Consider the following 27437-nt stretch of genomic DNA (forward strand, 5'->3'; position numbering starts at 1 on the left):
GCTTCGCTTCGATAAATCCATCGATAAGTGTATGCAGATTGATGATATTCGATAGGGATTCGATTTTGCACACTTTTGAAAGCCTTTTTCCATAGAGAAATGGAAAGTGCAGCAAGCGATTGCCCAACTTGGAGATTCGATAAACGTTTCCATTCCCATAGGCGATGAAATAATCGATAACCAGCTTTGGATTGAACGAGCTCTGTTGCAGGGATAGGCTACAGGGCTACAGGCTCCCTCCAGATTGAGATTGAGATCAAGTCCTTGATGGGATGGGATTTACTCAGATATAGGAAACTATATTCTTGTCTATAGGGAATTTCCCGAGAGAAACTGTGTACAACATTTCACTATTGAATGTTACTTCTTAGGCAATTACTTTGGTTCGATAAATCCATCGATAACTGTATGCGGATTGATTATATTCGATCGGTACTCGATTTTTCACACTTTTGAAAGCATTTTTCCATAGAGAAATGGAAAGTGCAGCAAGCGATTGCCCAACTTGAGGATTCGATAACCGTTTCCATTCCATAGGCGATGAAATAATCGATAACTAATTTTAGATTGAAAGAGATCGTTGCAGGGACAGCCTACAGGTCTACAGGCTCCCTCCAGATTGAGATCGAAGGGACATCCCCATCCGCTAAAAGTCCCAAGAAAGGTCCTGGCTGTGGCTCCTCGACGGTGGAACGTATCATAGGATATGTCTTTCAACTTTCCGAAAACTGGAATGGAAAAGATGTCAGGCTGCAAGGGATTGTACGAGTGTGTGCCACATGTTGTTGCTGTTGTTGTTGCTGTTGCCATACTTTTGACACGCACTGTGTATGCAAATACAGAACGAAGGAAAGCAAAGCCCCCCCCCCCCCTCTCCGAAGTGCACCCGCACTCGATAATCCCCCCTGCTTAGGCCCCCTCCCCCCCGTCCCTTGGGGGGCATTTACATAGATGGGTGGGCGCAGGGCGGGGGGCAGCATCTGATATGCATCAAAATCTCTAACTTGATTGTTGGGACAGCGACTGAGGGGGGGCGGGGGGGTTGGAGGGGAGCGACCGAAAGAATAACCAGGAAATACTTGCGTTTCGGACTCTCGGACTCTCTGGGCAAAAGTTTTGCTTCCTTCCTTCCTGCAAATCCTCCTCTCCCCCCCCCCCCCCCCCCCCCCCCCCCCACTACCCTCCTCCGGCCCTGGACTGCTGGCCTGCTGGGCTGACTGTTCCTTGATGTCCTGCCTGCTGATGTCCATCTCCAGTCGACATTTTCCTTTCATTTGCGCCAAGTGGCTCAGTCGCTTGGCTTTTTATATTGGCATCCTGGTGGCATCAACCATCGGGGGCAAGGGAGGGGGGTACCCCGTAACTCCTTCTCCCTTGCTCTGACTTTTTCTATACAAACAAAAACAACGCCGGTCGTCGCTTGTGTATTTACATAAGAATCCCAGAAAATAAAGGCGGACCGGCAGACCGGCAGACAGACAGACCCTCTCACGTATGTCTGTGACTGTATATACCATATAGGGTATATGTATATCCCATATGTATAAAAATCTGCACATGGCTGTCTCTTCTGCTCTTGAAGATATTTGGCTAAAGGCTTTTAGGGACAGCTTTCAGGACGAGACAGGACGGGACAGGACAGGACTCTCCTTCTCGCCGCTTGCTGCCGCTTCAAGCGAACATAAAAATGCCCTTAAAAGCAACAGAAAATCTCAACGGAAGGGAGCCACAGACCCAGCCCCAGCCCCAGCCCCAGCCCCAGCCGCAGAGCCCCCCGCCTTTCGGGGGTGGCAGGGAGACGAAAACAAGAAAAACATTCAAATATAAAAGTTATACCCCGAAAAGGGAAAGGGGGAAGGGGGAAAAGGGGAAAGGGGGGACAAGGAAAAGAGGGATTGACGGATATAAATGGTGATATGACCTAAGGTCATTTGTATAAAATTAAGTTGGAACATCATAAAAAATAGACATCTACTCATAGGAGAAAACCAAAGAGCCGCCCAGAAACAGAAAACTTTCACCCTCAAGGGGCGTGCCCGTCGCCCATCGCCCACCGCCCGTCGACGCGTAGGAGTGTCGGGCTGTACACGCCCTCCGGCTGTGTGGGGCTATTTCTGGGGCTTAATCAAGAAAAACTTCAATTCGATTTACAATAAGCCGCTGTCTGAGGACTCAAGGGGGGGGTGGAGGAGGGGCAGAGACAAACAGGAAACAGGAAAAACTAAATTGCGATACTTACACTCCTCGCAGGACTTTTCATTTTATCCTCTCTCTGTCTCTCTCTTTGTTTCCCTACCATTTTGCTCGTTTAATAAACATTTTTATATGCCGTATGCTAATAAGAGATTTTTCCTCTCTTCTGCTGTGCCTCTCTCTCTGTCTCTCTGTCTGTCTCTCTTCTGCCTGGAGCTGCGGCCCGGGCACGAGCTCTCCTGCCTCCACACTCCACTTTTAATATTCAGCCACGTATGTCATGGCAAGGAACCATTAAGCACAAAAACACAAGGCGGAATACAGGAAAAAAGGGGAAGGGAAGGCAGGGAAGGAGCAGGAGAAAAGCAGTAGAAAAGCAGGCCCCGAAAAGGGAAGCAAAGCCAAGCCAAAAGGAAAATCCAAAAGCAAAAGCCAGGCGGCAGGCGGCTGGCGGCAGGCAAAAAAAAATTATGCCCCAGACGCCGCTGAATTTTAAATGAGCCTCCTTTATGGGCTTCATTTCAGCGTGTAAATTATCTCATTTGTCAGCAATTGCGCCCCGTGCCCCCCTCTCCCGTGCCCCGTGCCACACACTGTGGGCCTCAAGTGGCAGCGACTAGACCTATAGCCTCTCCTCTCCTCTATGCCTCTCCAAGTCCTCCGCCCGCATATCCATCGACATCGACATCGACATGCGACATCCTCCATCCTACTTCAGCCATTTGTGAAATGATTCAATGACGTCTCTCTCGGTCTCCCCTCGGCCCCTCCTTTCTGGCATTTAATGAGATAAAGCGCTTTCCCTCGCAGATAAGATACGATTTTCATATCTTCCATATCGCGTACTATTAAATATTCGCAGCGAACGCGCACATGCCGCGGCAGGACGAGTGGGTTGATTCATTGACTTTGAGCCCGTTTTCCACATTTTCCCTCCGCATAAGTCGCACAAAGTGAAGGAAATCTCTCCTGACAAGCTTAAACGAAGCTCTGGCTTTCGGCTTTTCCCCGCGTCCCCAAGCGTCCCCAAACAAAGTGTTTTATTCTCTCTGGCCTGAAGAGCGAGCCTGTGCGGGCAGGACAAGTGCTGGGGCTGTGCTGGGGCCAGGAGCGATGGCCCAGTGTTGCGGAGGAACCTCTGATATCAGTATTCCCTTCTGGATCCAACACTCCCGTCAATTAGTGTTGGGCAGCGCTTGCTGAACCCCTGAGAGATCCAGTGCTGGTAGGTCCTAATACTCCATTCTGGGGTGGAGGCCCTCTGGGGGAGTCCACTCATCTCTCACTCTCCCTGAAAACGGAGCACATGATCCTTGGATTAGTGTTGGTCAGCCGCCCAACACCCAGTGTTTGTCAGGTAGGGAAAGTGAAGCTCGAAGCTCCCCCCCACCCCCCTGTTGCTGGTGTGTTTGTGCCTCGCCCGTCAATTAGTGTTGGACAGTGGTGTCGTGGCTAAGCCTCCGCCTGAGCCCCCCCATGTAAGTGCCAGTGTTGAGTAAGCTGCACTTTCTTTTGCACCTTTGGGCGGGGCGGGGCGGGGTCTCTCTCCATTGATTGTCAGCTTAATCGGAGCTTAGGTGGGGCTTCCACTGCCAGAACAGAGAGCGAGAGAGCGAGAGTGCTGCCGCAAATAGCGTTCAATGTTGCCGTGTTGCAAGTGGATCGTGTGGCACAGCCGGCAAACAAACTTCCAAAGCCCGCACTCGTTGCATGCCGCCGCCCGCTGGGGAGTCGTGTTGCACGTTTCACGTTTCAGGTCTCGAGTCTCGACTCTCGGGTTTCTTTTTGTGCGGATTTTGTTGGCCAAAAAGTGATTTTAATGGCCGCTCAAGTGGCAGTCGAGTATAACTTTTCGCCGAGTTTTCCTCAGTTTGCAAGCAAATATGAAAAGCTCTCAGCTGCCATGAAAAACTCCTGCCGCTGCCACTCCTTCTTTTATCCAAAGCGTGGCATTGATGATTCTGCAGATTCCTGGGCGCCGGCATGCATTTGCAATCAATGATGTGTATTTCCCCCCACCACCGCCCCATAACCACCCATAACCAGATTTCATTTCTATATAAATTTGTATCCAAAAAACACGAACAAAAGGGAGCTGGAGCCGGACAGAAATTGGGATTCCTTGGGCCCTGGGTTCCACCTTTTGACAAGGGCATAATTAAAGCGTAACAGGGATAAAAACAAAAGGGGGGGGGGGGGCCAGGACCTCCCTACGACATAAAGGCGGCGAGAAAGCCACGAGGACGACGATGGCGATGGCGATGGCGATGTACGAGGGACGATACGAAGGTACGGCGTTACGGGGTGAGAACAGGTTGTTACTTCCTTGCAAACAAGGTTCCGTTACCGTTATGTACACACACAATCTGCATACACACATATGATAAATGCCTCTGTGTGTGTGTGTTTGTGGCACATACAGATACACACATATAAAAAGAAAAGAAAAGCACGTTATTGCCAATTTAACTTACATTGTGCATGTGTCTTTAAACAAAGATTTATGTACCCAACCGTTGCAAGCACAACACCCCCCACCCACCCCTCAGTCCCCCCCAAGCACGACCCCAATCAGGAGTCCAGGAGTCCCTCCACTCCGGCTTCTCCTTCGCACCAGACACACGATATATTTGCCGGTTTTTGGGGTCTCGGCTTGGGGGTCAGGTGTGCGGGTAATAACTCGCTATAGATGGGGGGGGGCATTACTTATACGGGTGCTCCAGCCGTGTATTCTACCCACTTAAATCAGCATAATGATATGCACTTATTGTTGTGGCAAATTTGTTGCGGAAATGCTGTGAAAACCGCACAAGGCTTAAGGAGGGGAGCCACTGAGCCTCTGAATCCTGACTCACCTTAACCTCAGAGACCCCCCCCCGGGCAGACCTCAGAAGAACCGAGCAACCGCATGTCGATGTCGATTTCTTCATTTGCCTAATACGAGTCGACGCCATCATTAATCTAAAATATGGCAGAGTCGCACGACACGCACCCACACACACACACACACACGCAAGCACTCATGCTCATACGCTCTCTCTCTCTCCCTCTCTCTCACTCTCACTCTCCGTCTCTGCATGTAATTATGCTCAGAAAGCTGAAGAGAGAGGGGTAGTGTGGTATGTGGGGGGGGGGGTGGGGGCAGGGGAGGGAACACCACAGAAGACACACATTTGCGTAAGCCTTGTTAATCGTGACAAAAGCTTATTGCGGGTTATTTGGACTACTTGTTTCGCATCCGACGTCGGTCGTCGTCGTCACCAGCAGCAGAGCAGAGCAGTGGCAAAGGGGGGAGGGAGAGGGAGAGGGAGAGTACAAGTAGCCGTAGCAGTGCTGCCGGCAAAACGAAAATCAACATTGCCAAAGGCAAGGTATATTTCAAGAGAGAATGAAAAGCCTAGGCGATCCACAAAAGCTGTGCCAAGGCTTCGTCTGTTCGTCAGTGCCCCGCCTTGGCTCCCGGATATCCCTGAAGATCTACCCCCCCCACTCTGTCTTACCTTACCCGTCTGTTTCTTATACCTTTCGTCCACAGACGACAGAGATATCTCTGCAACACAACAGTCATGTGTGTGCGTTTGAGCCTGTCATCTCTAAGCATAGGCGAGGGTGGGGGAGAGGAGAGGAGTGTGGAGCCCCAAAAGGGAATGGAGGCCCTTCTCGCGTCACTTGCACACATAATAAACATTTTAAACATTATTCTCGTGTTAAGCAGCTTCTTGGATTGCTGTTGCCCTGCCTGTCGCTCTCTGTGCTGTCGCTCTCTGTGCGTCTCTGCCACACTGCCACACCGCCGCTCTGCTGTTCGTTTTCGTTGAAATTTACGGGTTTTAACGAATAATGGTGCATGTGGGAAATGAACGTTTTGTGTTCGCTTTTGCTTGTCATCGCAGTATCCACATATCCACATATCCACATCTCCAGGCAGCAGCAGCAGCCACACACACACAGACACACACGCATACGCATTCCAAAACATTTGCCACTTTATCAGCATTTTACTTTAGCCGTTATTACCAGAGAGATCCACTCAGAGTACATTAGTAAGCCCCCACACTAACACACACACACTCACACACACACGCTCACAGACACGGATAATACTAATACTCTGCCACACGATGCCACGCATGTGTGAGCGCCTCTGACGCTACCAGAAGGTTGCGACTCTCCAAGGAAATTAAAAAACAACTAAAACAAATTAACAATGTAATGACAAAAGTCTTATGCCAGCAGCAAATGTGGCCAGCAGCGGCTCCACGACAAGCACCAATAATAAGCAGTCGAAGGAAGTCGGCCCAAGGACATGGATTAGGTTTCGCAGCTAAATGGCAAATCAAGCATTGCACAGAAATTGAATTACCTACCCGGGCATTCGAGCCCTAAAACCAGTCCCAGTCGCCAGTCCCAGCCCCATCTTTGAGCACCACCCACGTTAAGTATACGCCATGGATTCCAGGCCCAATTGGCACTGGAAATGGGTATGGGCTTCGGAATGGGAATGGCAACAGCAACAGCAACGCTTTTAATGATGATCGATTTGGGTAAACAATGAAATTTCCGCATTCAAATTTTATTGCCGGCAATCAGAAGAGCTTCCTGCAACAGCAGCAGCAGCAGCAAAAGCGGCGCAGCAGCAGCGATACAGACACCACAAACATATGCCCCCGACACAGCGATATACGAGATGGTGCTGGGGGGGGGGAGGAGCATATATGGGGAAATGGGAATATGGTATGCTTTAATATTAATCTATGGGAGCAACGCCTGTTTGCTGTTTGTCGGCTAAATTTGAATTGGAGTTGAATGATGGTTGTTGTCGCTGCAATTACCATATAACATTTACATTATCGCACTTGCAGCCCCTCACCCCAGCCCCCACCCGGCATGCGCCCATGCCTTTCATAACAAGAATGAAAATATACACTTGTTCAAATTTGACGCCGAGCAACAGTAGAGCAGTGTACCCAAGCAACAAAAATTCAAATTTAGCGCCCTGGGCAAATCGCAAAAAGTAGTGCTGCCAGACATCTGTATTTAATACTAAATTTGCTGCCCTGGTAGTATGTGGTATTTTCTCTTGTGCCCTGAAACGACCAATCGGCCAAAAAAAGCTAAACCGATAATAAATAACCTAAAAATAAGCTTACACAAATGGTAGATATAGCCTAAAATATACTAAAATGGCAACCTGCGGGTCCGATTTAGACTAATCATTGGCTTCCATACGCAGGTTTCTTGAATTTTCGCTCACAAATCGAGCTTCCATGCATCATTTATTCCAATAGATTGCATATAAATCCTTGACGCGTATTCACATTCAAACAATTTCTATTTGGCGCTCAAGTTTTGTGGGACTTTTTTGGGTTTTTTAGTCGCCACAATGTCCCTCACTCATGTTTCCACTGTTTACTTGTTGACCTTTTTTGCTTAAACCTTTTTTTAGACTAAATCCAACAAAAGCAAGAGTTTAAAATAAACCAGTCAAGAGGAAATAGATGCTTTAATTTTATAAAACTATGTGGGCATGGCTAAATATTCTATCTACCTGGTAATATTCGACGAAACATCAAAATTGGGCAATATGGTCTCCAATCCTTGACGGAGAACGATTAACCCATTGTAAACCAAGGGGGTTTTTAAATTTACCACCGAAAATAATGCAAATTTAATCGTTTTAGCGCAGTTCAGGTGAAAAATATCGGGGGTTTTTTTTTAGTTCAGAGAAAAGATGGCATGAATTCACAAGAAGAATTTACAATCTTTAATATTTACCGTCATATATCATCAACCGCCATCAAGTCGTTGAACTGCTTAAATAGAGGGGGCTTTAGTGGGCTAACTTCGGTTTTTCATCATGCGGGGCGCTATGTTGTTGTTGTGGAACCAAAATTCAGGCAAAAACAATCGAAGTCAAGCATTTAAAATAAGCCAGTCAAGTAGAAAATAGATTCATTAATTGTTTTAAATTATGTGGAGAGGGCTGAGAGATCTAGATAGAAACGAACAATCAAAACAACAATATGTGCAAATAAACGGAGTGACGAGTACGAGTGCAATTAATTGTGCAATAACAAAAGTTGAAAGATAACTGCTGCTGCAGCTGTTTTGATTCTAGGAGGAGGAGACACAGAGCAGAGACACGGCACAGACGCAGACACGGGCATTCCAATGCACTTTCTCCAGAGCAAAACCTGTCGAGCGGCTTATTTGACATCCATTCGGATATCAATAGAAAAATAGAGGCCAGGCCAAAGCCAGTAGCAGGCAAGCTGGCACACAAATAGAAAAAAAGCACCTGTGTGCTGGAGCTGAAGCACACACAGCCACAGAAATAGCAACAAAAAGTTGATTGCCGGCTTTTGCCGTTTTATTGGCAGCAGCAGCAGCAGCGGCAGCGGCGGCATTAGAGCCACAGTCACATCTTGGCCACTCTTGTGATCGCTCGCTCGTTCATTCCACTTCTACTTCTGCTTCCACTCCCCAAAACGCAAAACGCAGAACTCAAAAAGCAAAACGCAAAAGAATTCCATAATTTGCATATGCCACACTCGCATGCACAGAGATCATCATCATCACCATCGAGAGGGTAGAAGCCAGGGAGGAGCCGGAGTAGGAGGAGGCATGCTTGTCGAATTGAGTCATTATTTGATTGCCAGTGCCCAGAAAACGTGAGTTTTAGCGAAGAGTGTGCTCCCCACTCATCATAATTCCATTCGTTCAACGTCTGTTTGGACACTTTCTCGGCATAGACACATACACAAAATAGAAGGATAGGATGCCTGCTCTCGGGGAGAAAGTGCGTCGCCTGCTGGAGGCCAAAGATTTGGGCGACATCACCACAGAGCTGTGCGACTTCTCGCTGAAAGAGCAGAACGCCACCGCAGAGGCGCAGGGAGTGCAGCCGTCGTCGGCATCCGACTTTATGCCCATACTCGGACAGACGGTCACCTACATTGTGGCCTGTGTGCTGATCAACGAGCACGACGAGCTGCTCATGATCGAGGAGGCCAAACAGAGCTGTGCAGGTGAGTGAGCCAGCCTCCGCAGCGCCCCGCCCCGCCCCGCCACTCTTTTAATGATTCTCTACTCTACTTTGCAGGTAAGTGGTATCTACCCGCTGGACGCATGGAACGGGGCGAGTCCATCACAGAGGCCGCCGCAAGGGAGGTGTTTGAGGAAACCGGACTGAATGCGGAGATAACGACACTGCTCGCTGTGGAGGCGGCCGGGGGCTCCTGGTTCCGATTTGTGCTGACGGGACGCATCACTGGCGGTCGCTTGAAGACGCCCGCAGATGCGGATGCGGAGTCCATTCAAGCGCGATGGGTGCTGAATCCCCAGGAGATGCCACTGCGGGCCAACGACATCCTGAACATCATTGACATTGGACGGGCCTACCACAAGGGAGCCAGGAAGAGGGGAGCGATGGAGAGTGCCAGCGAGCCGCTATGGCACGGCAGCATCCTGCCCACGCGATTCCCCCACAGGAGGAATTACCTGCGTGTCCTGGCGGTGGCCCGAAAGCGGTCCAGCAACTCGATGAACATCCTCATCAGCGAGAAGAACGCCCACCACTTCCCCACGGTGGAGCTGCATCCGAACCGCAGTCTCCACTCGACGCTGCGTAAGTTCATGATTGAGATTTTTGGAGCGGAGCTGCCGCAGCACAAGCCGCACGGCCTCTTGAGCGTGGAGCACTGTGCCTCCGAGGGGGAGAACACGGACGGAATATGCCTGAATCTGCTGGTGGCCTTTCGGCCGCCCATCGAGCAGATATCGCTGATTGGCAAATGCATTTGGCAGGAGCTGGCGGCACCCTTGGACGAGAGGCTGGGGCGGATTGTTAGCAGCAAACAGTCCTCGATACCACTCAATGTGGTGCGATAGGAGGACCCGGCCAGAATAACGAGGATTAGGATAGCAGCGTGCCTTAGTCTTTAGTCGTAGGTTAAATCCCCAGTGGCCCCCCTATCCACTATCCAATCCATGGTGCAAGCAATCTATAATCCACAATTTAGTTGCAATTAAAGGAATACACAGATCACAGATACACTTCTTCCGATTCGTTGTTAAATGCTCTCTTTTTCACTACAAATATTATGTATAATTGATACGCAATAGGACGTAACGGTACGTGACGTAACGTAACCATAGAAATGCTCTTTCCAGTGGAATATGTCGGATGAATGAAGCAAACTAGCAGTCGACTAGGTCAGGGGTTCAGGGGTTCAGAGGGATCGGAACTAACACTAAAAGCCTCCTCCTACTCGTTTCGGGTCTCTCTACTTCCAGACGGTGTTGAAGAGATCCATAAACGAGTCGTAGATCATGAACGTGATGGCCACGTCGAGGCAGACGCGTCCCAGACGCGGCACCGTGCCCTTGTAGAAGGCCCCAACGCCCTCGTTCTTCAGGATCTTCATGGCGCAGTCGGCGGTGTTCTTGTACTTCGACGCCTCGAGCCCCTGCATCCGCGTCTTCACGACGTCCAGAGGTGTGTTGCCGAAAACAGAGGCGGCTCCGGCCACAGCGCCGAAGGCACCGACCAGCAGCTTGGGCACCGGCTTGTTGTGATCGTCGCCCTTGTACAGGTCCTTCAGGGACTCCAGGACGAAGAAGCGGATGGCCTGGTTGGAGCCCTGCTTCAGGATGGTGGGCGTGAGGCCCTTGTACACCCCACTGATGCCCTCCGCCTTGACGATCTGTCCGACGCCGTGGGCGAATCCCTTGAACTTGGGATTGGCGCTGCGCTGGTCGTTGATGAACTTCACCTTGATGGTCTCCATGGGCGTCACGGCCAGAATGGCCTCGCAGACACCCGCTCCCAGGCCGCAGAGGAGTTTTCCGGCCGTCGACAGCTGTCCATTGGCATCGACGGCGTGTCCGCGCAGGTACTCGAAGGCTCCAAATCTGCAAGATAGCCATGGATCACCGTATTTTCTCTAGAGAGAGGGCTCTCACCTCGCTGCCGACTTGGGTATGCTGCCGTAGAGGAGCACACTCAGGCCTCGGTAAAGGCCGAAGAATCCCCTCTGCTGCACTGTTTTCTTCACGCAATCCGCGATGCCGTTGTACCTCTTGTTGGCCCCCTTCTCGTCCAGCTGCAGCTGTGTCTTCACGTACTCGGTGGGATAGGTGATGCAGATCTCAATGCCGCCCGTGATGCCGCCCGCCACAATGCCCTTGAGGCCCTTACCGCCACCGCTTGGGGCAGCGGCTCCAGTGCTCGTCATCCATGGACGGCACTTGTACGGACTGACAAAGGATGCTAGGCTCTGGCGATCCATTCTGTAGGCGTTTTATCTGTGTGGGGGAGGAAAGGGAGGGAGTCTTATAGTCTCTAGGAAAGATCTCCCCCAAGGTTTACTCTCTTTTTTTGGAGCAGAAATAGATGTCTCGTGTGTGTGTGTGGGTGCACCATCTATATTGCAGATGTTAGAAGGGGGTTCTTTATAGAGAAATGAGAGAAAGACCAATCTTCTAAATCTCAAAAGTACTTATCATTAAAAACAAAGGTCAAAACAAAGAAGAACCCATTCAGCAGAGAAGATTATGCGTGTTTCTGTTTCGTCATATAGGAATATTTGAAAAAGTTCCGAGTGATTACCCAAGACGTCTTTCGATTCGAGTGGGAGAGGTAATACATACATATCAGCAGACATTGGGTTCTCTTTCCCTCATTCCCTCGTTCCCTGCTCTTTGCACTTGACAATCGTATAGTTTGTCCGTTTTTTTATTTGTCGTCTGTGGAGGGGTTATGTAACATTTGCATGACCATAAATACCCGTAGAGAAGGAGAGCGGACTTCGTTCATATGTAGTTAATATTCCATTAGTCCCACAATCGGCCCTGTCCTATCCTCCTATCGTGACTGGAAAACCCGATAAACATAAACAAATGTCTCTCTGATAAGTCGTTTCTGATTTCGCTGGAAAGCGGATTAGTGGAATATTTCCAGTCCCCCACACACTCCCTGATGGAATCTCTGGTTACTGGAACCGCATTGAATTTCTGCACTGTACTCACATTTTTGCACAATAACTATGGAATCTGTATAGTTCCTATGTATACAATACCGATTCGTGTGGAATGCGCGACAGATAGAGAAGGAGACGGAAGGGGAAGGAACGACGAACTGCGAGATCGATCGTATCGTATCGTGGCCAGGGCAGCGGCTCAACCTCAACTGTTTGCCTGTTCGGGGGCTACGAAATTCCAATTTCCAATCGCAGGGAAAGCTACAAGTTCCAATTTGTAAACACAACGAACGCCGCCATGCTCTCGCGCTCCATGAACCCGGTCCCCAACAGCAACAGCAGAGAGCGAGAGAACGGGCTCCACAAAGTAACGGCGATGCGATGATACTCGTACTATGGCGTGATACGGCAGCCACAGACACAGCCACGGCAGCAGAAACAAAACGCAAGAGAGATCCCCTCTCCTCTCTTCTCTTCGGTGCAATCGGCTCTCGACGCGACAGAAAACCCGTTTCTGGAAAGAGCTTTTTGGCTGGAAATGCTCTCTCCCCCGCTAGAATCAGAAACAATTTAATTGTTTAAACTTTTCAAAGGCGCCGCAAAGTAGGCAAGCTTTTTTCCGCCTTGATTCGTGATTACACAATATTCACACACACACACCTACGCACACCTACACTTGTACGAGTACGAGTACTGTTATATCGAATTGCCTGACATCTGCAACAACTCCCCCAATCGGACCATTTATTTCCAGTTATTGTTTATGTTTATAATACTCGTAAAAACACACAAAACCTATTTACCGATGACTCAGTCCACGGCCACAGCCATGGATATGCAATCTTGCAATCGAAATCCTCCTCCTGTGCCGCAGCTGTAGAGCCGGCAAACGGCGAATGATAACTAAAAAATGTGCCCATGTTGCACGCAACCAGTTCCCGGCCACTGCGCCTGCGTCATGGCACTGCCACAGCCACAGCCAAAGCCACAGCCACCCACTCTTGTAGCACTGTGTAAACATGCCACACACCACATCCTATCCTCAATTGGAGCTCAAGTCGCGAATACTTAAAGCGGAAATGCGTGGGGACGGGCCTCATAAAAGTCAGAGGAATATTTATGATAATAGGCGGATGCAGAGGCAAAGCAAAGGGGGATGGGGCGACAACATTCAATCGAGTAGGGTCCAAGAGTGCTCTCTCCACAGAAGGATCCATCAACACTACACCATAATCGATTCTTTGGCAATAAATATATAACACTTTTCGAGTGCACTCACGAAACGATGGGCCCAAAGAAATAATCATTCGATTTATGAAGCACTGCGCTTGCAGTGGTTTCAGCTTTTATTCAAAATGCATTCAGAAATGCTGTGGCTGTGAATGTACGAAAGGGTGCTGCATGCAGTTAACAGTTTACAGTTTAACATGAGGATTAGCGGTGCAGTTCTGTGTATGTTTTGGGTAGTCAACTGTTAGTCGACAACAAGATGAGCTTTAATGGGAAATTTAATGGATATGTGTAGAGTAGATGTCAGTCGGGACAGCTCCTAGACGGCCTTGTAGACGCGCACGCTCTTCACGGCACCGATGGTGAGGGTCTGCGGAGAGGTGGTACAGAGGAGGGGAACGGAAAGCAGTGGATCAGCAAAAGGATCATCCGAGAGGATATCGCACAACGAATACTTACGGTGGTCAGATCGGTGTCGGTGAACTCACGGACAATGGTCGAGGGCTTGTCGCCCTTCTGCTCCTGGGTGAGCTTGTTGCCGTCGAGGGTGATGATGCTCTTGACCTGGCGGCCATCGAGGGTCTCCTCGTCGAACTCCTCGCCCAGCTTGAAGCTGATGGCGGAGGTCTTGAACGTCGAGGTGGTGGTCATGGTGTACGTGTCGCCCTCCAGGGTCACCTCCACAGTGGGGCTGATGCTGTTGCCCATTTTGCGGAGGACCAGACCAACGCCTGCAAAAAAGATGGCATGAGTCTTGCATTCGTTATGGCATGATTTATGGGGGAGAGGAAGTAGCGGGGACGGGGACGGGGACGGGGACGGGGACGGGGACAGGGACAGGGACAGGGACTGCACCTAATTGAATTAGCCCCCGCCAAAGAGCACGGCACAGCTCAATGCTCAATGCAAATCATATTATATTTAATTAAAAATAATAAAGCTGAATTATGAGAGAAGTTCCCCGCTGCAGAAACCGACGCAGACGCAGACGCAAACGCAGACGGAGACGGAGATGCAGAGAGACGTCAAAAGTCGTGCTCAAGGTTAACGAACAATGCGGGCAGGCATCTGCCGCTCCTCCTCTTCCTTTTGGAGCAGCAGCTTATCAATTGGCCAGCCAGTCCCCAGACCCCCCCGCCCTAAATATAGCGCGATGGGCGCGACCCCACCTTATCTGTAGAGTCTGATGCTGACGCTGCACCGTGTATGCCACGTATCCTACAGAGAAAGGGGGAGAGGTCTCTCCCTCTCCCTCCCCCTCCTCCAATCAAACGGACAAATCAATTATGTTCAATTATGTATGAACAAAATGAACAGAAGTCAAATGTCGAGTCAAGTGTTCTACGCTCGATAAGTTCCCACCGATGACCACCGATGGGAGCCCCAGCAACTGTCCCAAAGTTCGAGGAGAACCTTGAATAGATTAGCTGTCCCTCCCCCCCAACCCACCCCACCCCATTCCCTGCAATTTCCTACGGAACCGAACGATAAGTGCTGCGCCGCCGTCAAAGTGCAAAATCCGTAATCGGATCGCAATTATCGAGCCCATATATAAGCATATAGTTTATCACTCCCCTCACAATCCACATATAATATACTTTGTATAGTATATTGGCCGGCTGATAGGAGACGAGGAGCCCTATCAACAGGTTGTCCTCCAAGCATACACCCCCACCCCTCCCCGATTTTACCGAGTACTGCAATAGGAGGCTTGTTTAGATTTCGGAAAATTGAGAGGCGAAACCGCAGAAAATATAACAAATTTCAGGGAAACGCAGCCGCAAAACAGAACTCACGCCACACACAAAGCGATGCGACGCGACAGCTCCAGTTTCCATCACCCGATCTCGATCCAAGACCGGCCGGCCCTCCCCCATTTCTATGTCTAGACTCTAGACTACAGACTGGGGACAAGGGCAAAGATCGGAAGCACCTAACTACCTATCTAACGTTTTTGGGTCGAGTGCAAAGTTCAGTTCCGAACTTTCCCCCATAGTACGTATGTACACATGTTCGTTTATGATAGCACCTGTCGCAAAAACAGTCTAAATTATAGAGCAAGAACATTACTTATAGACAGAAAAAGAGAGAGGGAGATAGAGATTAAACAACTTTTCGGGTGACTCAAAGAGGAGGCCGTTGACCAAAGTTCATCATTTGCCTAATTAGTTTTTTCGCTTTTTCTGGGTCTGCTCCAGCGTTTACTGCCTCTCTTTACGATTATTCAAGACCATTCATGTTCGCCCCCCGATAAGACTTTATGACTTTAATGCGCTTTGCACTCGAAATTCGCCAACGCAACTGTAAATTTTTGGTACAGCAGCCGCAGAAGCAGCAGCATCAGCACGTTTCTTCTTCGTTGCCTCCTCCTTCTTCTTCCTTACCTCATCTCTATTGATTTCCTGCACATACATAGCTACACACACACACCGATGGCAGATTTGGCATACTATTGCGAAAAAAGCCGGCCGGTGGTTTTCAGCTTCTCCCCTCCCTCTCTGCACTCTCTATTATTTCAGCTGCATTGCGCAAAAATATTTCAATCGATCCTATTTTTGGCACTCACCCAGCTCCTTCATGTACTCGTCGAAGTTCTCGGACTTCTCCAGCTTGTACTTCTTGCCAACGAAAGATGCCATCGTAGAATTTGATTTTTATATTTCACTTCGATAAACAAGAACCAACGGAACTAAAAGACTGCAAAAAGCTTCGCGTCGCGGGGGCTTTATATATACGAGCACAACAAAAATAATAAAGTTCGGAGCGCAACGGCAACAGTGTGGCCGCAGGTCTACCGATAAAATATACCGTAAATATACTGACGAATTGGAGTTTTATTATACATATTCCTCGATTTTGATCTTCCGTCGGATATTACTAGCTAGAAAGAACGCCAAGCTGTGCCCACATAATTTTATCCGATTAATGAACCTATTTTGTACTTGACTGGTTTAACTCTTGCTTTTGTTGGATTTTGCCTAAAAAAAAGGTTTTAGCGAAAAAGGTCAAAAAAAAAAAACCTGCTCAATTTCGATATTCCGTTAAATAATGCTGGCTAACGAAGACCCTTAGCTCTGCCCACATAGTTTTATCCCATTAATGAATACATTTTCTACAAGATTGGCTAGTTTTTAGTCCTTTAAACAAATAAATGTGGAATGGGACTCATTGTTTCTAACGATTCATGCCCGATTTAAAGAAGAGGGCAAGCATTTTGGTATATGTATGTATTTATAGCTTTCGCTCTCTGAAAGCTTCTTTTTGTCGCTCTCCTCTCCAACGATTCTATTCTATTGTCGAATTTGAAAAGTTTTGTGTGTGTGTGGCTGGACACCCACCTCTCGGGCCTGGCGTGTAGTTGGGCTGTAGACCAGCCCCCTTGCACCTTGGCTTGGCGCGATCAATTCGGGTGCAGCTTTAATTGAGTCAAAGGGACCGACTTAATAACGGACGCGACACTAGCACTAGCACAGATCTTATGCTAAATATCATATAGGAATATATTGCATACAATACACCCCCCCCCTCCAAGGAATTCTCATAATTTGGGTCAGCCACACCGGCCGGCGCATCTTTGGCCCCCATTTAAATGTTTGCTGGGTCTGGCGACACAATCCATTGCATATACTAAATAATGTATGTATCTTTTGAAATCCGTTGAATTGTAATCTAATCGAGCATTTCCTTCCACCCATGCCAATCCAATCCAGTGGCTATATTAATATTACACACGATCTCCTCCCCATGCCATGCCCATTCCCAAGTCCAGAAGTCGCACCTACCGAACGATTTTATTCTGTTTGTTGCTTTCTGTTATCTTATTAATTCAATTACCGCCTTGCTTCTCCTCCTTCTCTTAGTTGCAGATAAAACGGTGGCCCCCATGGGAGTTTTTCGATGGGAACTGCTGTGTACATATCTTATCTGCTGTGTACAAAGATAGCTGTCTGCAATTCAAAAAATCGTTTGCATTCGCCGTTAATCGATATACATGTATCGCTTCCTTTTCCATTGTATCGAAGTGCCGCCTTGGCGAACACATTTTAAACACGTAGAACGACGAGAGATCATTGCATTATGATCTGTATTATTCCATAAACTATAAAACAAATCCATATACTCTAAATATATTTATTCAGATTTCAATAGTCTGATACTATTCGTTTTTACATTAACAACATGGAAATTATTGAACAAATATTAACAAAAAATGGCAACAAAAAATCATCATCATTATTTTCTTGATCTTTTTCTCTTTTTAACTGAAATCAGGGCCAAGTAAGTGAATGCCTTTGTGCATTCGAAATATGAGACACCCCCGCAGCAGCCTATGTCCATTTTTGTAAGCTATAGATCCATACTGTCATATATGTATGCGTAGATATTGTATTTTTAGAATTATCCAAAGGAAATAACAGTGATTAATTAGAGGTATACCTAAAATAGATTCGTTATACATATATCAAAATGTACATTTTTTTTGTTTGTTTGTTGAGAAGGAAGCCAGTGTGTGTGCGGTCTAAATACAACTGAACTTTCAATGAATAAATCCAAATTAAACCACCGATCGACAATCATTAAATAGGCGAAAATATTCAAATCAAAAGAAGAATCTATTTGGGTTTCATTGGCTTTCTGATAAGATACGCTTTCGGTTCTCGATAGTAGTGCTGTTCGATTTCATTAAGCTGAGTTCTGTGTGTACTTGATGATACATAAAATGTACAATTTTTCAGAAGACTAATATTAAATACAACTAAAAGTGTAACAAATCTTGGGAGCTCATATGTACTCGCGCATATATACAGGATTTCGCATCTCTTTAATTTCGAATGTGTAAGTGGTTGAATCTAAACGTAATGAGACACATATCGCCATACTTAACATCATATCATTAGTGGGTTGTATGGGTAGTGGGTGTGTGTATGCACTATTTTCCAAGCAAAAGACTTTAAAGGAAGGGCCTTAATTGGTATTTCTTGTTATTTCTTAACTAAAAAATGTATATTTCATTGTTTGTTCAGTCAACAGACGAATCCTTCGCAGAATTCGTTTGTTCAACAACTAAATAATAATTAAAATGTCGCTACAGTTAGCAACCGCAACTAAACTAAATACCGCAATATAAAATTATTTATGTATATAAAATATTTACAATCATTCCAAACTTGTGTGTGTGTGTGTTTTTGTTTCTCTTAAAATCTAGTTCTAATCGTATTTTTCTTGCTGTTATTAGATTCCGTAAATGTGGGATGCCTTGTGTGTGCGTGTTTGTGTTTAATAAATATTGTTTATGTATGTGCAAAGCATTTTTGAGTAGCAGGGATTACAGTTTTCAATATTCCGCCAAAAATAAATATGTTTTTATTGCATTTAATAATTAAAGAACATAACTTTTGAAAAGTTTGTTGTATTGCAAGGAGTAAAAATTCGTAAAAAGTTCGAATTCGATTAGTTTTTAAAAATTGTATGAATATAATGTACAATATGCTAAAATCACGGCGTCAATGTAAATATTTTGAAAACTGTTTCACCACTGTATATGATTGTAAAAATGTTTTAAACGCAAAACAAAACCATATTATGTTTAAAGAATTTCAAGGAGGGGCTTTTGCGTACCAAATATTTTCCCAAAATAAATTCTAGAATCATGGGATGGTCGGTACTAACATAATTTGTCGACAGTGTTTTCCTGTAGTTGTTTCTCGATCAGAAATGCTATTAGTTAATGGATTTTGGAGTCTGCTTCCGTATTTCGTAGTATTCGTATTTCGTTTATAGGGCCAGGTTATTTCGACGACCGTTTACCTTATTGACTAAATTGCAGATTTTTAAGGCTGGTCCCAGCTTTAGGCCCATGTACTTCATCATCATTTCCGAGTTTAGCAACATTAGTGCCTTCCCGTCGATTTCCTGCATGCAATCGATTAGAATTAGATTAGAATACGCTTTGAGGCAGCATTTGTGTGTACTTACATGCTTTCTAAAGAGATCGCCGTGGACTGAGAGCGAGTGATCGTTGCTCTCGATGTACTGGATGACTTCCTCGATGGACCAGTCGATGGGCTGTGCGCGCAGGTGCGACGCAGATGCGGACGTGGGTGTGCTGAGGGGCGAGGTAATTGCTGTGTAACTGGTGGAGGCTGCAGCTCCCCCTGCCGGCGCTGTGGCGGCCTTGGGCGCCGTCACTCCCCCTGCAGCCAGTGCAGTGGATGATGCCGACTGGCAGCCAGTGAACGGAGTCGACACAGACGTTGGCAATGAGGCGCTGGAGGAGAGTGTTGTCGGCGATTTGTAATAGCTGTTCGAGACCTTCGCGTTGATCTGTTCCGGATGCACCTCGGCAACCAGTGGGGCCAGGTATTTTCCAATAGAACTCGCATTAGCTGTCCCACCCGCCGCCAAACTTGTGGTCGACGACGAGGACGACGACGAAGAATTGCTCACCGGCGGCGTGGTTTGGTTTGTCTCTGTGTTTCCGTTGTTGGTTATACTATTGTTGTTGTTGTTGTTGTTGTTGGTGTGATGCTGGAAGCGTACTTTGCGCAAGGCCTGCGTGGTGGTGGATGTCCCTCCGCCGGTCACGCCGTTGGGTTCTGTTTTGATGGTCACCTTCGCATTGGGTTTGCTCCCAGTGTCACTCCCGTTGTTTGACCCGTGGCTGTATTGATTATTCTGATGATTCGTATGCTCTTTCCCGTTGTTCGGCAGGGGTTTGGGCTTCATGTCCGACGGGGATTTGGCGCCCGTCTCTTGCTTGATCGCCATCTTGTCGGAGGACGTCCGATGCCGCTTATCGGACAGCACGGGCGATGAGGGAGGCGTAGACGCCTGCGTCAGCTGACGCTTTCTGCTTTGGGCGCACTTCTTGCATTCTTCGGTCTCGTGGACGAGCGAAATGAGATTGGCACATGCCCGGCATGTGGTGCACAGCGTCTCGATGAACTGGGCCAGACTCTCCTCGTCCTTCATGCGCATTGGCGATGGGATTTTGACCTAAACCATACCCACACCATAACACACCATTAATAAACATTCGAAACGAAACGAAGGATCATTTGCTGTGAACTTACTGTGAAATTCTTGCCTGCTGCAGTCACAATGTGCACGTCTCCTTCCAAGGCGAATAGCAGCTTGGACAGCTGCTGTGTGTCCGTGCTTGCAGCGAGGACTTCCTGCAGACACAGCTTGGCCAGCGTTTGGTACGTCGGTCCCGTCACCATGCACGGCAGCTTCGAGTTGTTGATGAACGGACCGCCCTTGCAGTTCGGATGGAAGTGGGCGGTGGCCGGAGAGGCGGGGACCATGGCCTCCGACTCGGTGACAACAGTGTACCGGGGGCGCGGGCAACGCTGCTTGCCCGAGCTGGAGTCCATGCGGGACTTGTGGCCCGGCGGCTGCATGGGATGACAGCTGCGGGCACACCACCCGGCGGGAAAGATGTCTCTGGACCGGTAGTTGCACCAATAGTCGAAGGCCCCACGCCAGCCGTCGAACGTAACGTGTATTTGGTCATCCTTGATCGCATCCACAGTGGCGCAGCAAATCAACTGAGGATTTTTCTTATCCACTGCCTCCAGTTTCTGACCAACTTTGAAGAGATTCTCCTCCGGCGACGGCGGCTCTGGCTGGAAGATATCCTCGGGCGCTACCATAGCGTTGATGAGGATTTTGCACAAGTAACCGGGCCAGCTAGAGGCATTCATTCTGAATCCCAGCGGCGGCTGCAACATGCCATTGTTCTTCTCGCAGTGACCGATCGCATGGATCTCCGTGGAGTCCACCAGGCGCCAAAAGTCATTCTGCGAGTCGCTTCCATCGAGACGCAACCGAAGTCTGGACCCCAGCACCCCCACGACTGTGGCAATGCAGGTGGAGGTGACATTGCGTGGATCCAGCGCTTCCAGCTTCATCCCAATCTTGAAGTCATTAATGGGAGGATTTTGGGCCTGTTTAAAGCATTCCGCAGGGGCGGCTTCGCTGCCAGTTTCCTAAAAACACAGAACAAACAATAGTTAATCATAAATACACAGTGGAAAATAGTTGATTAGTTACCTCCAGGTAGGCATCCCAGTCGAAGACATGAAAGCTCTCGTATTGGAAGGGACCTGCTGGGGCGGGCGCTCCACTGCTCAGCAATTTGCGCTCGCTTTCGGGTAGACCCTTTCCCCCGCCTGACCCTCCACCGCCTCCATGCCTGGTGGAGCAGTTCTTCTTCTGGTGTTTGTTCATGCACATAATCGAGCAGAATTCCTTGTTGGGTGCTCCATCCCTGATCACATTGTCGCACTGGGTGCACGCGCCCTTGCTGTACGCCTTGCGGAACTCGGCAATGCACGTCTCCGAGCAGAACTCCTTCTTCCCCGTCTGGGTGGGCAGCACATACTGCAGGGGCAGCTTCCCCTCGCCACACCAGGTGCAGGTGGCCCTCTTGGCCGGACGACCACGTTGTCTTTGGGTGGATGCAGGCGATGTGGTTGCTGCTGCTGCTGCTGCTGCTGTGGTGGTGGAGTTGCTGCTACTGCCACTGCTGGTGCCACTAGTGCTGCTGTCGCGTCCGCCAGACATTCTGCTTCGTTAATTTTGGTCTTTCTAATTACGATTAGCTGATATTTCACATTCGCATCTCAATGGATGCCCTCATTCGTTCTGCTCACTTGCAATGGTATTTGTGTTTAAGCGGCAACTCGCAGTCGGTGGGTGGCCAAGCCAAAAGAATTTTAGCACAATTTACTTTACTGCGTAAAAGCCCGCCCGTCGCACTGGATTTTGTGATCGATCGTGGGCGCTTTGCCTTTGAAGGTGAAAGTCAATGCTGCACGATATTAGCTATTTTTTGTGACTGCTTTCTGTTTTTGCGCAAACTATTTCTTGCGGCGTTTCCGAGGTCACGTAATAACAATTGAGCGCATTGCGACACGACTCCCAGAAAATGCACTCCACATACACAAATTGTCGCCGATTCGGTAATCCCATTTGGCATATCTCAACACCGAAGCAACATTTTCGTTTCGGTTGGCAAAAACTTCAATTTTTGATTGTTTAAATATACAATCAACGCCGAATTTTTACATTTTTTCTATTTTTGCGTTCAGATCCGCCATATTTGTTTTTCTAAGTGTGGCCGCATATTTGTCAGTGAAATATACCATCGAGCTCTCAGACATATACCGAAATATACCGTAAGAATACCGATGAAAAACGAGCGTAGCCCATTAGCCCGCCTCTATTTAAACAGGTGAAAAAACTTGGGTAAAGCCACGGAAAATAATACTATTTGTAAATATTTCTTGTACATTTATTATATTGCGTTTTGATTACCTGTTACTGGTATTTTTAAGCACTACATCACTGTATGGGGAACAGATGTATCGATAGCAGCAATATATCGATGTATGCGATAGTAATTTATCAGTTAAATATAAATATTTAAGTTTATCTGAAATCTGAACAAATCCAATGGTAGTACTAGTTGTAAGCGGAGGGTTTCTAAAAGGAGGATGATTTTTATACAATTGAAGTCCACAGGTCATTTATCAGATTGAGCTGATTGAAATTACAGAAATTAAAGCATGCTGCTGCTTAATCTTTTGACTACTCATCCTTGACAACAACAACCATGGAAAAAGTTACGCAAATGCCAAGTCAGGGCTTAGAATACCTGAAAAACTTTTTCACTAAGTTCTTTCTTGGTATTTGGTATTTCCCCCTTTGGCGCGTAACTTGATTTAATTGAAAGGCTTCAAAACTAATCCGCAATGAAACTTATGGCAAGTAGGCTCGAAAGAGACTGCTACTGGAAGCCAACAACTGAAACTGAGCTCTAACTAAGACAATAAACGTTGCTAATTAAATGTTGTTGTGGAGGTTCTGGAGATTTATTTAGCATTGTTTCTTAAATTATTAATCACTCGGTTCGACCGACACTAAGGCACAAACTAAGGTTCCTTGGCATTCAATTATTGCGTATTAACGTGTATAATTGGATGAAGCCGGTTAGCCGTTGGATGTCGATAGCCTGGTTAATGGATAATTGGATGAATTGAAGCGGCTGCCTTTGGCTCTTGGCTCCTCATTAAATGACCGTTTAACACCGTTTAGTCGCTTAGAAGTCGATTAGAAAGGGCTGTGAAGAGGGAACAATCTGGTTGAGTCATTGACTTATTACGCAAATCAAACAAAAGATTTTCCCCCAGCGCCCTGGGGGTGGGATGGAATGGCGCACTGTACTGAGCATTATCCGTGTGTTAATAAATAAATTAATGAGTTTTGTCTTTGTCAACTGAAGTGTATGTGTATGGCAGGAATGAACCCTAAAAAGGAATGGTTGGACATGAGTTTGCGTTTAGGGACACAACCTAAACATTTGGCCGCACTTTGGACAGAGATTGATTTTTCTTTAAAGGCAGGCTCTTGATAGGTGAGCTCCTTTGCAAAAGTACAGATAAACACTACTGTACATCTTTGTGCGGATGACACTTAAAAACCGCCCACCATCACGCACGCAGGAAAAAGATAACAGGCACATTTTGACAGAACTCAATCAGCTATAAAAAACGCTGGGAGAGCCGTTTGGCCACAGCTACGGCTATGGCTACGTGCTTAATTACAAAAACCCCCACATACACCCCACATGTCGCAGACACGCGTTGACAGCAATTAAAAGCATGTCAAAGTTCGTAGGCGGCAAAAGTGCTGTCGATAAGTCAAATCATATCCTACTCCACTCCTACAATGTTGCTATGAACTTTAAAAACAAGCCTTCGATTGTGAAAGGTTGATTTTATAACTCATAGTACAAAAAATAAAATTTCCAATTCCCCAAAGCCGAGAACTCAGAACCAGTCTGTTCCTCTGTCCCCCCCCCTGTAGGCGGATGGGTTTGACGGATTTATGACGAGCAATTTTACACCTGAATGCGATGCGAGTGCGTTGGCCAAGAATGTCGGAAAACGTTAGCCAACGGCGTCTACGACATGACATTGAGTGGCGCAGGGGTTCCTTTTCCTGATCCTGTCAAACAGGGGTAACGATTAAAGTGCAAATAAAACTCATTAATTATTAATTGAGTTCAATAATTACAATGTCACTCCGACCTGTGCGACATGTTGCACGAGTGCCAGGCAGGCGCCTGCATTGGTGAAACTTTTCGAAACTACTTAATTACGATAATCCCTTGAGGTTGGTCAGTTTCCATTCCAAAATACCTTATGCTATATGTAGATCCTTTGTTCTAGTATTGCTTTGCTTTCATCCTGGTCCTTTCATATCGGAAACGTCCTTCAAGGTAAGGTGGCTTAAAAGGTGCGTGGCGCACGTCTCGTTTCCATTCATTCATAACTCGGCCGCATGGCTCAACATCGTTTCCTTCCTCATTGTCATCATCGTGAGTGCTCGTCTGTCATCGTTGCTGCCACACGGCCCCACACGGCCACTTCGTGTGGCAGCTTCGTTTTGTGTTTAATATAAAAACACGCCATGAATGCTCTGGAGCCTGAGTTCTCCGTTCGTCGTCAGCCTGTTGCGTTCATACAAGTCGCCAGAGCCAGTGTCAGAGCCAGAGCCAGAGTCTGGTACACCAGAGCAGAGCTTCAGGCATCGCTATTCCCCAACACGCCTTTGGCATCGCGTCGCGGCGCGACTCGTGAATACATAAAAATCGAAATTCGGTCTAACAAATAGATATATCCCGATCGTCATACAATAAATTGTATTCCAGATACAAAGAATTTGGGCGGGCATTACTATTGAGAAGGTGACTTTCTGTTCATGTGAATATTTCGAAACGTGTTTTTCCTATCGAATTTTGTAATTTTAAGTAAGATTCTAAATGGTTTGAAGAAAGTTTAAACGGAAATATACAAAACTGTGGAAGCTGTTCCCCTTGCTTCATAAATATCTTCATAAAAGTTCTTTTATAACTAGTAATTCGTTAAAGATTCTATGATGCTTGATTTAATTCATAAAATTACTGCAAATGACTAAGGACTTGGAGAAAACAGGCAGTTCCATCTTTTAAGTGTGCCCTTTTATCCTTCTTAAATATCATTTAGGAAACACCCTTGTCGGATTTCAAGAACCAAAACTTTTCGCTCTTCTCTGTTCGTAGGATATTTGCATATAAATATGTACATATTCTGTATGTTTTGTACATAAAGTTCGAATAGATAAGGCAGTAATTTGGTTCCCTTTGTTGAGATATTTTCTTCTTTTTTCTTTGTATTTTACGGATGAAATCAAGGAGCATCCTGGCACACAGCTGGAGGCAATCACGTTTCCGACAGCGGCAAATATATTGTATATTACAATGCCTGACGAGAGCACAATTATCGGCGGGGCATTAGGCCATGGGAGTGGAGTTTTATTGCTCATACGACTAGGACTAGGACTATTCGGTGGTGTCCCAAAATCAATATTTATTCAACTTCAAATAGAAAAATGTGTGGGCCAAAGCCAAGAAGTATTATTAGAAAACTCGATTCTATCTCGAGCCGTGAACTTTAACATTTCGCCTCGATATCCATTCAAGATGGAATCAATAGTCAGGTGTCAGCCAATGGTCTGACGACTGCCAAAAGTGCGCTGGATAATGGTCGAACCCGCAAATCCTTTTCCCATGAAATGGCACTCATACATATTTGACATGTGATTACCGGCACTTCTAATGCTGCTGCCATTTTAACAGATACTTATATTCGACGGCAAATACTACTCGAACGAGTAGTTATGTTATCCCCTCTAATGCTCCTTCTGACAGGTGAGATATCACCCCCCCGGCAGGGGGACTCAAAGGAGGCACAACCATCTGCACACATCTCGTAGCATATATTTTGCTTATTTCGATGGAAAATTGAATTCATTAGAATAGTTTCCGAATGGACATGTACGGAATATTTCGACCCAAAAAAGACCCCCCTCCCCCCTGACGACGAAATTTTAAAAAAGTCCCTTTGGCATGGATGGATGGATGGACCGCATTCGTACTCGTGTTCATATTTATGTGACCCATAAATTATACGAGCGCTTCTTGTTGTCAGGGAATATGATGCACATTTCTCACAGGTTAGCTGTCAGCGGTTTAATATTTTCTATTCCAGCGGGAAAAAGTGATAGGTCAAAGGTTGCTTTTGGAAAACTGAACAAAGCCCAGGTCGTAAATTACTGAATATCCCTCCAAAGTATCCACCACATTCATTGAATTACTTGCAAATCTTTCTCACTTTTTGTCACTTTATTCCAGAAATGATGAAAGCCACAGCGTGGTTTTGTCCGGTGTTATTAACTTTACTGTGTGCAACGAGGCTCGTTTGTACGGCACAGAGGGGCACGGGCGCAGAGCAGCAGCCCGCCGGAAACAGCCACACGAACGGATATCCTTTGGACTACCTGGATGCACGGAACACACAGGTGCAAATTGCATATATCTACATATTTCCTTTTATTTTTCTGTTTCTGTTGCTGTTTCTGCTTTTTGGATTGCCAACAGTTTTCTTTGAATGGATATTCAATTACTTGCATCGAAAACATCACCTGTCGCGACACAGGCTTCAAAAGGTTGATGGGTTTTCCCAATGAAAGGATAACTAACTTATTTCAGTTTTAATATATTCCGAATACTTCGGTTGTTAGCTAAATAAACCAGTACAAACGCCCTGCAAAAATGAGAGTTTCCCGATTTTACTGGTTTTTCTATCTCACAAATTGGTTTTTAGTCAAGTGGCGTTAATCCTTTCGAACTAATCTCCTTCCTTTTATAATCTAATCTTGATAGTACTCGTACTTAAGTACTTCAGGGGACAGGTAATGCCTCAAGTACCTTCATACGGGGTATACGTACTCCCAAATCTCTTGTGATATGTTGGTTTCAATGCCATTGATTATGTCTTCCGACCTGACAACATGAACGGCAAACAACAATTTTTGGCTAACGATTTGATTTGTCTATGCCTCATGCCTCATGCCTCACCTAATTAGACGACAACAAAATGTTTATTTGCTTTTACAACTCTTGTTGACAATCAAAAGTTTTTAAGG

At 46.8% G+C, this 27437-nt stretch overlaps 5 protein-coding genes across 7 annotated transcripts in view; 2 read left to right on the forward strand and 3 right to left on the reverse strand.

Moving 5' to 3' along the window:
* Positions 1 to 27437, forward strand: part of LOC108155523 — a 62146-nt gene that overhangs the window by 30017 nt on the left and 4692 nt on the right. The window contains exons 1-2 of one of the 2 annotated variants that reach the window (XM_017286370.2): positions 24781 to 25158; positions 26644 to 26810. In XM_017286370.2, the coding sequence (XP_017141859.1) occupies positions 26646 to 26810 (165 nt within the window). In that variant the 5' untranslated portion in view covers positions 24781 to 25158; positions 26644 to 26645. Of the gene's footprint in view, positions 1 to 24780; positions 25159 to 26643; positions 26811 to 27437 lie in introns of those variants that run through there. The other variant, XM_017286371.2, reaches the window with a different exon arrangement.
* LOC108155520 (8-oxo-dGDP phosphatase NUDT18) lies at positions 8073 to 10248 on the forward strand. Its single transcript, XM_017286366.2, has 3 exons — positions 8073 to 8864; positions 8946 to 9221; positions 9296 to 10248. The coding sequence occupies exons 2-3, from the start codon at positions 8972 to 8974 to the stop codon at positions 10081 to 10083; spliced, it is 1038 nt and encodes a 345-aa protein (XP_017141855.1). The 5' UTR covers positions 8073 to 8864; positions 8946 to 8971; the 3' UTR covers positions 10084 to 10248.
* On the reverse strand, positions 10245 to 13047 carry LOC108155522 (putative tricarboxylate transport protein, mitochondrial). 2 transcript variants are annotated; one of them, XM_033390117.1, is made up of 3 exons: positions 12977 to 13047; positions 11158 to 11499; positions 10245 to 11106 (listed from the first exon to the last, which is right to left on the reverse strand). In XM_033390117.1, the coding sequence occupies exons 2-3, from the start codon at positions 11481 to 11483 to the stop codon at positions 10479 to 10481; spliced, it is 954 nt and encodes a 317-aa protein (XP_033246008.1). In that variant the 5' UTR covers positions 11484 to 11499; positions 12977 to 13047; the 3' UTR covers positions 10245 to 10478. The 2 variants fall into 2 exon arrangements, with proteins under 2 accessions (XP_033246008.1, XP_017141858.1); XM_017286369.2 differs by lacking the exon at positions 12977 to 13047 and adding an exon at positions 12223 to 12456.
* On the reverse strand, positions 13485 to 16109 carry LOC108155525 (probable fatty acid-binding protein). Its single transcript, XM_017286374.2, has 3 exons — positions 15970 to 16109; positions 13863 to 14134; positions 13485 to 13773 (listed from the first exon to the last, which is right to left on the reverse strand). Exons 1-3 carry the CDS (start codon positions 16040 to 16042, stop codon positions 13723 to 13725), a joined length of 396 nt encoding a protein of 131 aa, XP_017141863.1. The 5' UTR covers positions 16043 to 16109; the 3' UTR covers positions 13485 to 13722.
* Positions 17772 to 22528, reverse strand: LOC108155519 (polycomb protein Scm). The gene is made up of 4 exons (XM_017286365.2): positions 21459 to 22528; positions 20477 to 21394; positions 19380 to 20399; positions 17772 to 19316 (listed from the first exon to the last, which is right to left on the reverse strand). Exons 1-4 carry the CDS (start codon positions 21969 to 21971, stop codon positions 19179 to 19181), a joined length of 2589 nt encoding a protein of 862 aa, XP_017141854.1. The 5' UTR covers positions 21972 to 22528; the 3' UTR covers positions 17772 to 19178.

This window comes from Drosophila miranda, chromosome 2, assembly GCF_003369915.1.
Source record: "Drosophila miranda strain MSH22 chromosome 2, D.miranda_PacBio2.1, whole genome shotgun sequence".
NCBI lineage: Eukaryota > Metazoa > Arthropoda > Insecta > Diptera > Drosophilidae > Drosophila > Drosophila miranda.

Bases quoted from the DNA above. Each gene is read 5' to 3' on its own strand.
- LOC108155520 (XM_017286366.2), top strand. From the start codon at position 8,972: ATGCCTGCTCTCGGGGAGAAAGTGCGTCGCCTGCTGGAGGCCAAAGAT. The intron at 9,222-9,295 runs GTGAGTGAGCCA...TCTACTTTGCAG, and splicing joins GGCCAAACAGAGCTGTGCAG to GTAAGTGGTATCTACCCGCT.
- LOC108155525 (XM_017286374.2), bottom strand. From the start codon at position 16,042: ATGGCATCTTTCGTTGGCAAGAAGTACAAGCTGGAGAAGTCCGAGAAC. The intron at 14,135-15,969 runs GTGAGTGCCAAA...TCTTTTTTGCAG, and splicing joins CGAGTACATGAAGGAGCTGG to GCGTTGGTCTGGTCCTCCGC. The intron at 13,774-13,862 runs GTAAGTATTCGT...ACCTCTCCGCAG, and splicing joins CCGACACCGATCTGACCACC to ACCCTCACCATCGGTGCCGT.
- LOC108155519 (XM_017286365.2), bottom strand. From the start codon at position 21,971: ATGTCTGGCGGACGCGACAGCAGCACTAGTGGCACCAGCAGTGGCAGT. The intron at 21,395-21,458 runs GTAACTAATCAA...CTGTGTTTTTAG, and splicing joins ACTGGGATGCCTACCTGGAG to GAAACTGGCAGCGAAGCCGC. The intron at 19,317-19,379 runs GTAAGTACACAC...GATTGCATGCAG, and splicing joins GCGATCTCTTTAGAAAGCAT to GAAATCGACGGGAAGGCACT.
- LOC108155522 (XM_033390117.1), bottom strand. From the start codon at position 11,483: ATGGATCGCCAGAGCCTAGCATCCTTTGTCAGTCCGTACAAGTGCCGT. The intron at 11,107-11,157 runs GTGAGAGCCCTC...GCTATCTTGCAG, and splicing joins ATACCCAAGTCGGCAGCGAG to ATTTGGAGCCTTCGAGTACC.